Raw genomic sequence first — 13,074 nt, 5'->3', positions numbered from 1 at the left:
GCTTGCTCAGTCCAGAAGAGGGAAAGCTTTGTGGGCCCTCACAGCAATCTTCCATCACAGATGAAGGCTACTAAGAAGACAGAGCCAGATTCTTTTCTGAGCTGCACAGCAGGAAAATGAGATTAATAAAGCAAGGGAGGTTCCTATTGGATACAAAGAACATATATTTTGATCTGACGATAATTAAACAATGGAACAAACTGCTGAGAAGGGCTGTGAAACACCATTCTTCAAGACCTTAGAGACCTGCCTGGTCAAAAAAAGCCCTCAACAATCTGGTCTGAAATCAGTGTGAACAAGAGGCTGGCCTCGGTGTTCTCCTCAAGGTTCCTTCCAACCTGAATTTATTATATAACCTTGGAGTCATTCAGGGTAGTAAGCAAACCACTTTTCTAGAGTAAGGGTCTAGCTGAGTTATTCAGATTAAAAATCAGCTCCCAGAGATTGCTACATTACTTCAGTTGCCACTTAAGAGTAGTCTCTGGCAGATAGGGACACTGTCGCTGCTGGCAATCTACAGGTAAAAAACCCAGATTCCTCATTAGCTATAAGAGTCCCAGAAGTGCACACGTTCTTGTTAAGTAATGCCAGTAAAATGCAATGGGAGAACCAGTACCTACTGAGAGAAACTACAACACTTAGCAGACTCTAGCAGTACTACACAGGAGGGATTAGGCAATTCTGCATGGTGTAAATCAGAGCAGCTCAGTCTGTAGGAGTAGTGTTTGCTGGCTTGATACAGTTTGCTGTTCATTTCCACATTTAAATGAAAAAAAAAAAAATCTAATCAACCAGGTTATCACAGCACAGCTGGTATGGAAACCAGTCACACCCCCTCTCCAGCTCTAAGCTCTGCTCTTCCACAAACGCAGACCCTGTTACTCCACATACCTGTTCTCCTCTATAGATAACATATTCAGCGTATGCGAGTCCATTCACACTTGGCCGGCCAATAACAGAATGGTGCCCTGGAGGGGCATGAGCCATTTTCATTGTGCTGAACTGAAGAAAAGATTTTCCAAGGGTCACTCTACAGAAGAGCATTTGTCTAAAACGAAAAAACATAATTTTAAAATATCTTACTAGGAGTAGTATGCTTCTAAAATAATTTCAGACTTTTGAGTTTATTTTGTTATAATTAATTTCTCAAGGTTCTTTTGAGAAACACTTTTAGAAACTGTTTCTAAGGCTGTATAAAACTTGTCACAAAAAAAGATTTGTTGACACAGAAGGGAGAACACACACTTTGTTTCCCCTCTCATGGAGGCCTGTTCTAGTTCATTTTCACAGTATCACAGTATGTTTGGGATTGGAAGGGACCTCAAAAGATCATCTAGTCCAATCCCCCTGCTGGAGCAGGAACGCCTAGGTGAGGTCGCACAGGAACATGTCCAGGCTGGTTTTGAATGTCTCCAGAGAAGGAGACTCCACAACCTCCCTGGGCAGCCTGTTCCAGTGTCTGTCACCCTCACTGAGAAGAAGTTTTTCCTCAAATTTAAGTGGAACCTCTTGTGTTCCAGCTTGATCCCATTGCCCCTTGTCCTATCATTGTTTGCCACCGAGAAGAGCCTGGCTCCATTCTCATGGCACTCACCCTTTATATATAACTGTTCAAAGAAATCAGCTCTGTGTTTCTACCAGCAGGTATGGACAGGTGCCAAATTGCAAAAAGCACACTGATTTGCTCCAGTACAAAACAAAGTCCTGTTCACTACTTCCAATATTATCTGATCTGCAGTACAACACTGTACTGCTAACCACCACTTTGCACTGCAGTTTTGTTCTGAAAGTGCCTGGAGTTTAATTGCTATTTTCCCCTGACACTTCGTTTTCAATCTTGCTGTTTCAAGCCTCTTTCCTGAGCCACAATTCACTTTGATTTATACTCACTGTGTGCTCAGATGTAATTTTTGACCTTTCTGTGGGACTCACTGCATTTATACCCTTTTTTGCTCAGCCTTGACGAACGGAAAACTGCATTTTTCCTGCCATGACCAAGGTCAAGTGGTTATTCTTTCCTTGCAATTCATCCTATGCCAGGATTGTAAAAAACAGGACAGCCAGAGTTACTTATAGAGAACTCTGCTGGACTCATACCTGTGGCAGATGTAACAGGACCTGTCTTTGTGCGTGGGACAGCCTGTTCCTCCCCCTATCCCATACACATATTGGTTGCTTTTTGAGGAATTCTCAGCAAAATAAATTCCAGCTCCAAACATTCCTCCAATGTATGCATGCCTTTCATCAAATCCTTTGTGGATTATAGCATTAATAAAAGGAGACCCTAGAACAGAATGACACAAAACAATATATTATTATACATACTTGTTAAGTTCTATAGTAATACAGGACTCGAGAGGAGCTTCTCTGCCCCAAATAATCATTAAATATGAGAAAGTGGCTCAGTCAGCTGGAAGGGGGTGATACCCAGCAGGATACTGTGATATGTGGTATTTATCACTATATAACAGAATCCCACATGTGACTCATTTCTTACTCATTTCACAAGATCTCATTAAATGGCTTTCCCCCCACTCAGATTCCAGCACAATTTATCTTGTCAATGCACACCTTCTCCAGCAGCCAGTACTGGTTAAGATGAGACAAGATGTCACAACGATCATACCCAAAACCAATTTCCTATGCAGCATCAAAGAAGGATCTAGGGCAGGAGGACCCTCAGGCAACTGTCATTTTTAGGCACTTCTGGATGCTTCCAGAGAACATCTTGCTGAGACTCACGGTTGGTTTTGACTCTTTTCCCTGATGGTTGCCTGAAGTGCCAGGGTAAAATGCTTTTACTGTGTGCTGCTCCTCTCTTTTAGAAGACACTCTGTCATTCTCACAGCAATGTAACATCCTCCCAGCAGCTTTACTGGAAGTGACTAAGATATGGCTTAGCAAAAAACGTGGGTTTTTTTGTTTTGTTTTTTTTTTTTAAGTATTTTTTATCTAGCGTAGTTTTACAGATTGCAGTAACCACACAGACTAAGTCCACTACCTCCACACCCCTGCATTTCTAGTGTAGAAAAACAACTACCATACAGGATGGTGACACAGCAACATTACCACTTTGCCCGTGGGTCCCTGTAAGCTTTTTTTTTTAATACCAGTACATACAAATAGAGATCACTTCCTTACCATGAAACAACATGCGCTCATTGTGATGATTATGATTCTCCTCTGAGACCTCCTTCTGTCTGTGACAGAATCTCTCCCGCAACTTCTTGTTTACGACCTTTTGAATCTGCAGTGGTACAACAGGTGCAACCATACTTGAATTGGAATTGAAATGGAATATAGATTCACAGAGTTTGCATAAATTTGATGGGGAAACTGAGAGTAAGACATATGAATGGAATAAAGAAACCCCATGGATGTTCTGCACACTTGTCTTTCAAACAAGTCAGTAGCACAGGCTTACAGATGGTTAAAACTCTAGTGAAAGTGCAGCCTCAGTTCTCAGGTTTAGGGAAGACTTTCAGGCCTCTTCACTCAGAGCTTGCAATACCACCAAGAATTACAAGCTGTCTGAGACTCCTTCCCTCTGTGCTTTGACTTCTGTTGAACAATATGGGCTAGCTTTTTGAAGCTTGCTGTCTGGGTTAGGTTGAATTTTAATGAAAAGAAACAGCTTTTGAGGAAAGAAATTAGGAGATGTGCTATTCAATCTATCTTGACATATCGTTCCAGCCACGTGCTCTAATACCACTGAGGTTTCTGTAAAGAACTTCACCTTTGCTTGGGAATAGGACAGAAGCAGAGTTTGCTTAAGGACGTATGATCTACTGGGCCAAGCTGCAAAGGTTCTGCGCAGGCTCATTTTTCAAACAGACAGACAGCAGGGGGCTGCTGGAGCTCAGGAACTGAGTTGTGTTTTGATTTCCTCTATTTCCTCCTCCCCCCAAAAAGGAACCAGACAGCGTACTTTCCCTCAGAAAGACAACATTCCATTTTGTGATACGTCAGGGCTTGTAAAAGGTATTTTTCTAGTTGGCAGTGGCAAAGAAGGTGTCACGATGCAAAGCAGCATAGGGAGATAGAAACTTTTAATAAAAAGTCATGCTCATCCTTCCTCCCTCCCCAAAAATTTCCTTTAAAAAGGCAAGAAAAGACTACACTGGAAAAAAAAAAATTAAAAAAAGGGGGAAGAAAAATAAATTCAATCTGTGCTGCAGTCAGAACCAGAAGTTATAGGTCTCTGAAATTAAATCAGGCTGTCAAACATAAGTCAGGCTTTTCACCTCTTCCGTCTTAAATATCAGTTCTTCAGACTCCTTTAAGAGTACAAGTGGATACTTTTCCTTCATAAACATGCAGAGCACACCATCAGTCTGATTTTAGCATTTAGCACTTGCTTTAATTTTATTAACACTGTTTAACTATTATTTTAAATAACTTTATATATAAAAGGGCGATCCATTAAACCAAATCTGCCTGCTTATGCAAGTACCGACTTATTTTACCACATAGAATTATGAGGTTTTGAAACTTACCCTGATGACATTGTACCTGTTGAAGATCCCACCAGCATTTCCACCATCCCGATGCTCCCGGATTGTACTTTGCATCTACATAAACAACACAACCAAATGTTCAGCACAGAAAGCTTGCTAGCAAGTCAAAATATTCATGCAATATCTCAGTATGTCACTGGCAAGAACAGAAAATCTTGATTGAAAATTAATTAAAAGGTGTTAAAAAAAAATGACTTAATTTTAAACTGAGATACACCCTTATTTCTCAGGCATCCAGTGCACTATGCTGTTCCACACAGAGAACCTGGATGATGCAATTATCCAATCTTGTAATAAAATCTACACAGAAAAAAGGAGAATAGTGACACTTTCTATAAAATAATGTGCAACTAGAAGACCTGCTTTAGATTAGAAAAAAAAATATTTGAAAATGAATCTACAAAAAGATAATTTTGGAGTAACAAGTGATGTGTTTCTAGTGAGTACAGTTTGTATTTTTTAGTGATAGGAAAATGCTTGCACTGTAAATTTTCCTGTCATTAGCAGTCCCTGAGAATTTCAACAGTTTCATCATGTCTTTTCCAGAGGTATTTATAGCTACAGCAACAACATTTAGTAACAGCTCAAATAAATATCCTAATTTACTATAGCAGACAAGTGACCCTTTCTGTCACAAAAAATTTATATAAAAGATCTGCACAAACTCCAGTTTACAGAGTTACTAATCAAAAATATTCCAGGCTAAACCAGCAGCAATCCTGAATATCTAGACTTTTTAAAAGATTCCAAATACTTCTGTGCTACAGTGTAGGAACATTACAGAAATAGCAAATGCACAGTAAAATGGAGTTTCTTCCAAACACAATTCCTCAGGAAGTCTCTTCTGTTATGTTTTTTCTTCCAAAATGGTATCTGCTTGTAGCTCACTTAAATAAAAAAGTGTGTGTGGGAGGCAAAATTACAGTGAACTCTCAATTATCCGAGAGCTGTTTATCTGGGTTACAGATTAACTAAGCCACTGGATAAGAAAAAACAAGCTGGTTCACATGCAGAAACAGCCTGAGCACAGAGAACGCCCACAGACTGGCCAGTCCTTGGTCCCCTGGTCTTCACTCACAGCCTGTGACTTTCACAGGTCCACCCATCTCCAGAAAGCTGTGGAAGCCCTTGCTATGAGATGACATCCAAAACACAACACCAAAAAGGCAAAATCAGATAACACTAAGTGAGCAAACTGATCACTTCCTAAAAACAATTAGCAGAATACAGAAAAATAATTTCCATCATTGCTCTATATAAAAAGAAAAATGAAGAGCTCTAAACTTCACGCAATTCATACACCAAAGCATATTTTTTCACTTTCAACATGTGTTGCATGCTTTAGCTCTGAGGGGTTATAAGTGAAGAGAGCAATATACTGCCACTGGAGCATCAAGAAAGGTACTTGCAATACCTCCTCTTCTACAGACTGGTATTCCTTATCGTCAGGAGCAAGGTCAAGGAGAATGGTTCCCTGACTCACACAGTGGAAAGTCAAATAGGGATTGGTGCCTGCAAAGAGGAGGAATTAAAGGAATAAAAATCAATAGGGGAAAACAATACCAGCTCTATTTGTATCCAGCATCATCATTATTCTTCTTAAATAACCCCAGCACAGCAGGAAATTCAAAAGAAACAAAAGGCAGAAGCACAACCTTGAAAAGATGAAGTGTTTTTGTTACTAGCAGAGGCTTTAAAAGAGGAGGAAAATGCATGTGGGACATAACTGCATTTTATTGTTTCCACTTTCAAGAAAAGCATCTGAGAAGTATGGGGCAGCAAAAAACTCCATCAGGTCCTCACTTCAGGATACAAGTGGCCTGTGGGCACCTGTGTAGTGTAAATCGATCCATAAGCTCCTGCCTGGGTGAAACAGAGTTCCTGGAAATGGGCACAGCCCCCACAGGTGCCTTAGGGGAGTCCACTCTCTGGAAAGGCAAGTAATCACTCTGTCCTTTATCTCCTCAGTATGTTCTTTACCTGTTGCAGCCCACTCAGTCATCCAGTCTGCCAACAAGGACATTTTCCTGACATTTGGCTTCTTTCAAGTCCCGGTGACAATCCCTACATTTACAGAAGGTGACTGCTGGGAGCCTGTTGTATGCTACACTTAGAGTAACCAGCAAAAGTTTCATATTTACCTTGCTGCCCTCCTAGAAGTCTCTCCACACCTTTTATTAATTTGTGGCGGTGTCCATACGCATTGATCCCAATTTCTTTAAGCTCCTCATGCCCCATGTCTGCCAACACATCCAGGGTTATCTGGAAAGGTGAAAGACCACAGAAATCACTTGCCAAACCTGACCCGATTCCCAAGGCTGAAGACTCATCAGTTCAGAAAATAGACTGTATCCATCCTAAAACCAAGAGACCATATACATTTTATGTTTTGCTGCACTTCTAATTGCTGCCACCTTCTGGCAAGCCTCTCCCTATCACAGGACCATACCCAGACGCTACAGCCTGAAGCTGTGCAACAGTTTTACTTCTCTTACAGCAATTACAAGAGCTGGTTTTCACAGGAGGTTCTCAAAAATATTTTTACTTTTGTAGAAGGAGGATGCATGAAAATGCTGGGGCAAATTTGGGAATATTTTTGAAGCATTCAAAGTTTCATACTGTTGTACAAGTCATTATTTTCACTATACAAACAGAAGTGAATATTTCACAGGCTTACTAATAAAGGCTGTGTTTCACATCAACATTATTATGATGTGTACTATTACTGTGTGCATATATGCACATGTGCACTTGCATGTGTATCAAACCAGTGGGTCAGCTAAGTCATGCTCAACTATTCCACTATTTTTGGAAATAATCAGCCTAGTGAGGACACATACAACTATTCATTTGGTTGCAATATATGAATACATCTACAATCACTTGACTGGGTTTTAAATTTCAAGGTCACAGAGATTATTGGTGGAAGAAGAAAGGTAATAAAACATTATGTCAAACAAACTTTTTTTTTTTTTTTAAGAACAGGAGATAAAGGCTAAATAAAGCACACATTTTTATTAGCCATTGTCCACTGAGGTGATTTAGTGAAAACCAAAAATGCTTCATCTGGAAGATAATAATTATATAAAATCTATTTCCAAATTTACACATTAAACTAGAATGGGAGGCTCGGGAAATAATGAGAAACCATACAACTCGATTCAACAGAAGCTGGATTGTTAACACAACTGGACTTGAAGGTATGAACTCTGTCCACTACAAATTGAATATCATTAATTTAAAAGAAAGCAGCTCAAGTAAGGAATTAAAAGCTACACTGAACATCTGTCCAATCGAGCAGAAAACAATCCTACTGGGATTCCTGTGGAAAAGACACTGAAGACATTCATCACGTGCAGCGGAACATTAAAAAAAATACAGAAGAAATCCAGATATTAGAAAGCATCAGCACCAATCCAGCATGAGCAAGAGGTTAGAGCCAAGGTGAAAAAGTGCACATGAAGGTACTGCAGTGCTTGGAAAAAACAGCTTAAAGCAGTAAGCTTAAGGACGCTGAGCTTGTTTTCACTACAAAGAGGAGATAAACAGTTTCAAAATGATGAATGAATATACTGAATCCTATTTGCATTATTAAATCTTATTATGCAGGGTGAGACCTTAAAAAGAGGTTAGAAGCTAAGGAAGCAAAAGTAGAACAAAACCAGCATGGTAACAGGAAGGTGTGAAAAATAATAAGAAAAAAGAAATGTGGGTAGAATACAGGCTGGTTTGAGGTTGGTTTGCTTCTTAATAGAAGCAGTTCCAAATTAAAGAGCTTATACTTCATATATGATGGGAAAAAAGACATGGCATTTTTACAGGAGGTATCTCCCCAAAGTTATGTGTCATGGAAACAGTCAGAATGTTTTCTGTAAGCAACATGTTACATTTTGAACATTTATTTCATGACCCCTCAAAAAAGATTTAGCAGCAGAGGCCTGGGAAAAAAAATAGTCATCAAATCCAATCTTGTACCTTTCACTTCCACCACTGCATCTCACTCATGCAAACAAATATTTAAGTGTAACGTGTTAAATTTAAGAAACAGTACATTAAAAGAGTCTACAAATACATTAGAGGTACTTCAGCTCTCAAAGGTAATGTAAGCTTGATAAACTGTTACATTAGTTGTATTCTCATATACTGTGAACTACTGATAAATCTGCAGGTTTTTTTTTTTCCCTATCTCTGAATTCCATTTGAACCTTGTTAGCCCTGTAACACCCAGTTAATGCTATAGTTCTACTCATTTAGGAAACACAGTTTCTACATTCTCTAGTGTGACTACGCCCTGGTAAACTAGATCTTTATTTCAGCTTACAGTCAGACTGGAGGGTTTCCTAGATCTAACCAAAGCATCACATGCAGCACTACAGGTAGCCAAAGGCTTGTCTGGATATCAAGACTGCTGAAGGACAAGTGCAGGTGTCATTCCAACATAACACCACCATGTCCAAAGTTCACAAGGTCCAGTGTAACTCTCAGAATACAAACCAAATTGGCACTCATCGTCATCACGTATGCATAAGAACGCAAAAAACACTGGAAATCTGAGGCAAACAACAGAAGACATTTTCACGGGTTTCTCAACTTCACCATAAAGCATCTGGTGACTCATTTGCAGTTTTCTGCGACAGACATGTTTTTCTGTTTTCCTTTTTAAATTAGGGAAATAAAATGTCACACAAATTTATTAGATTAGCCTATGTTTCATACATACAAACAGAGATGAGGCTTGCCACTGACCTGTTCTGTCTCAAAGATGTCCCGAAGGTGTTCAAGACCCAGGCTTTTTAGGAACTGAGTAATGTTCATGTCAAGACCAGAAACTATAAGAGAAGAAACAAGTCATTATCTCTTATGTACCCAAATTTAAAAACAAACTATGAAAAAGAACAAAACAACTATTAAAAAGCACAAACCATCTGTGGCAAATACAGGCTCATATTGCAAAGAGAAGGAAAGGAAGAGTGGGTGTATTTTTTGCTATGTAATAACCTAGATGCTGACATAGAGCATACATTCCAGATACTAATCAAAGGGTTTAAAAAACCTTAGTGAAATCTCCCAGCCATCACAATCATAATTTCTTCATCAAAATAATTCTCATTGGATTTTCTGTATAAAATCAACAACAAACATCTGGGCACATAATCAGATCTGCCTTTGTAATCAGACCTAATCACCAAAAGCAAACAGATGAACAGCCAACAATGCTGCTGGCAGAGGACATGAGAACAGAGCAAGCACCAGACACTTTGCAACACAGGTAACAGTGGAAGCTGTACAATATTTTCTGGCTAGTCAGAAATACTTTTCAGATAAAGCGAGGCCTATTGTGATACTAAGCTACTGTACTTCTGGCAACGTAAACTTGTCCAGCAGCAAATGCACCTTCTCCTTCCTTCCTTTCAGTTCCTGCTGCTCCATCACCAGCGTTTGACGCCCCTCCTACGGCCAGTTCTGCCAGTGGCCCGGTCAGGTTATCTATGCTGCTGGCAGCGGAGAGGCAGGATGGCGTAGATGCTGGTGAGATCAGGGAGGCACTAACAACAGTGGCTTGAGGCTTAAAGCACGTAGGCAAAGCTTCTGGAGGCATGGCATCTATCAGCAAAGCTCGGATATCATCAGCCTGAAAGAACAGAAGCAAAATTCAACATGAGGTTCTATTATCACAAGACACCAATGTCTGGAAAGAATTTTTCTTTTAATTTGTTTTAATTGATTGCTCTGTTCTTCCATTAAAAAGAAAACTGCCAACTTTTGTAGCACAGGAATTCATGGTTGCAAGAACATTCTGATTCACTGCTCAGACACTGGTAAATCAGGTTCTCCCCATTTATAAAGGTATGTAATAAGGCACGTCTAATTTCCTTTCTGACAAAATGACTCCATAGGTATTAAAGCCAGGAAGAGCAATGCAGCAACTTTATATGAAATCCCTCACAACCCAGGCCAGGCAATGCCATGTCATTTTGCACTGGATCAAGGTTCCAATGGAAGAACTAGCAGGTAGGCTGGACTAGATGATCTTCCAGCCCTGACCATTCTGGGACTCTGTGACTACCACTGCCTTTGCTATAATCACATCTTACAGTGTTATTAAAAACACAAAACAAAAAAACCCACAAAACAAAAAAACCACAAAACAAAAAAAACACAAAACAAAAAAAAAACACAAAACAAAAAAAAACAGACACACACAAAAAAACCCACAACAAAAAACAAAACCACAAAAGAAGACAAGAGCTCCAGGAGAAATATGAACTTAGCTAACCATTGGATTTAACATTTGCTGACTAAATTAAGCAGGACCCTCACCTTTAAGAATTTCTTTCTTGCGTGTTCTTGCAGAACATGATTAAGACATCCTTATTGTCTCCCTGAGACACGACATGGTTTTCATATCCCTCATCACAAAGCAAGCTTTCTAGAGCTCAAATTATTCTGGAGGATATTTCTTGAACTCTCTATCAATCAAATCAGTCACTGGCCTTAAAATACACTGGTGCTATAACCAGACACAGAATCCAATTTGGTTGCATTATCTGTTCCACCAACACCGTTTAACCTGGGGCATGTATGTTCATATAACCATATTAGGCTTTTTAACCAGCCACCACTGCTACCACTAACAAGAACCAAATACCAGCTTTAGAAAAAGTTTCATAGCCACCTGCAAACGTTAGAATGTTGGAGTTAGACAAAAAAGAACTGAGGTAATAAGCAGGCACTGAGTATAATCATCCTCTAAGTGTTCCCATTCCTGTAAAGGCCTATCTGATTCTCCTCCCAGGTTCAAAAAACATAATCAACAGTACACAGATTGGCCATCATCATGATATTTCAGAGAGGTCTATTTCCGGCAATCCCAGGAGAGGACCCTTAAGCAGAAGCAAACCTTAAATCACATTAAGACCTCAGTCAAATAAAAAGCCTGGACCCATGAGTCACAAACAGGCACCCTGGAGATGCTCATTTCTCTCTACCTCAGTACAGCAAAAGCTGAAATCGCTGAGGTACCCATAGAAAGCCACTTCACATGCAGAGCAAATCCTCCAAGTGGCCTGTGGCTGGCATGCTAATGTCAACTTACTGTTGCCAGGTCTAGTGGTGTCTGACCCTCTTGATTCTTCATGGTTGGATCTGCTCCATGAGCTAAGAGCAGAGCACAGAGCTGTGTCCTTCCTTTTTGTGCAGCTTCATGCAATGGTGTGAATGCCCACTTATCTGTTGCATTTACACATGTATTGTATTTGATCAACAGCGCTGCTATATCCACATGCTGGAAAACACAAGAGGATCTTAATCAGCATGACACTGATAAAATACATATTTTCTTTCTTGTGCTGGAGATAATGGTGCTTAGAGATGTCTGTAATTTCTCTTTCCTTTAACTCACTTCTCTGCCTCTTCTGTCTACGTAGCAGTGCACCTCCTCAGGTACCACTTTATACTGCAGATACACAGATATCAGCTACACACAAATACAGATCATCTGTATCTGTGCACCACCAGATCATTCACCAGCACATGTATAATTTGGATCAGGGACAGAATTATATTTCTGCTAAATCACCACAAGTACATCTCATGAAGTTTGTGTAAACTGTAGGAGCAAACATGATGCTTGATCCATCATAAAACTGGTAAGAGTTAAATGTCGAAAGATGTGTACAAAAATCTGAATGGGCAACACAAATTTACAGGGCTGTGACATTTGTGATACCATACTAGAAGCTCTAAAGCTCGATGTGTTGTACTGTTGTGCCACCACTTAAATGTCAGTACACAGAAGTCTTCATTGTACTTTATTTCTTGCTTGCATAACCTTGAACCCATCCCTGGCAGCACAAATTTGTTCTTTCTCCAATCATATTTTGTGAGAGAACTATAATTGATAAAATGCATTATGAGTGTCATAAAAGACAACTGTTTTACATGGGCTATAAAATAATGATCTCATAACCCTACACTTCCATCAATATCCCATCCCTAAAGTCTCACAAGTTAAAATAAGAGAAAAAAAAAGTGGCAAATAAAATTTTTGCCTGCCTCTGACCACTAAAAAGCACGTAGTCAGAATGATTAAGTAGAAGCATGAAACACTGAAATCGTAAGCAGAAGCGCAAGACTTGCCAATGGATTTAATTTTTCCTCTCAATGGCAATTAAGTGATTTTCAGCAGCTCTCATAAAAGGTTTTGCTCTCTGAATAAGTGTGATTTGAAAAGGCTGCTGACCTCATTTTTCCTCTCTGCCCAACTTTTAAAAGCAGTTGCTGCTCCTGTGACTTTTCTGCCCCATGAAACCCTATGGAGGGACACGCAGCATGAAGTGCTGGGTGGGAGAAGTGAAGATACTTTGTGAGGAAAAGGTTGAGCCTGTGAAACCTGCCAGCTATGCACTTGAGAAACCAGTACTCATCTCGTCTCCACCTCCGATCACAGAGATCTGAATGAGCTGATGACAGCTCAGAGAGAAATGTGGGCTGTCACAGGAAAGATATATACCAACTCTTACCTAAATAAGCTTATGGAAAAGCACCAAACACTGTC

At 39.8% G+C, this 13,074-nt stretch overlaps 1 protein-coding gene across 2 annotated transcripts in view; it reads right to left on the bottom strand.

Moving 5' to 3' along the window:
• TNKS (tankyrase) overlaps nucleotides 1-13,074 on the bottom strand; it is a 142,143-nt gene that overhangs the window by 5,987 nt on the left and 123,082 nt on the right. Inside the window, exons 18-26 of one of the 2 annotated variants that reach the window (XM_065061494.1) lie at nucleotides 11,614-11,802; nucleotides 9,912-10,149; nucleotides 9,264-9,346; nucleotides 6,659-6,779; nucleotides 5,932-6,029; nucleotides 4,497-4,571; nucleotides 3,142-3,247; nucleotides 2,098-2,284; nucleotides 892-1,048 (exon numbers count right to left, since the gene is read on the bottom strand). In XM_065061494.1, coding sequence (XP_064917566.1) covers nucleotides 892-1,048; nucleotides 2,098-2,284; nucleotides 3,142-3,247; nucleotides 4,497-4,571; nucleotides 5,932-6,029; nucleotides 6,659-6,779; nucleotides 9,264-9,346; nucleotides 9,912-10,149; nucleotides 11,614-11,802 — 1,254 coding nt within the window. Of the gene's footprint in view, nucleotides 1-891; nucleotides 1,049-2,097; nucleotides 2,285-3,141; nucleotides 3,248-4,496; nucleotides 4,572-5,931; nucleotides 6,030-6,658; nucleotides 6,780-9,263; nucleotides 9,347-9,875; nucleotides 10,150-11,613; nucleotides 11,803-13,074 lie in introns of both variants that reach the window. The other variant, XM_065061493.1, reaches the window with a different exon arrangement.

The sequence above is a fragment of the Columba livia genome, chromosome 4 (assembly GCF_036013475.1).
Source record: "Columba livia isolate bColLiv1 breed racing homer chromosome 4, bColLiv1.pat.W.v2, whole genome shotgun sequence".
In the NCBI taxonomy this organism is placed as follows: Eukaryota; Metazoa; Chordata; class Aves; order Columbiformes; family Columbidae; genus Columba; species Columba livia.
The sequence above is the reverse complement of the archived record's forward strand: the minus strand, read 5'-3'. Positions and strand labels throughout refer to the sequence as shown.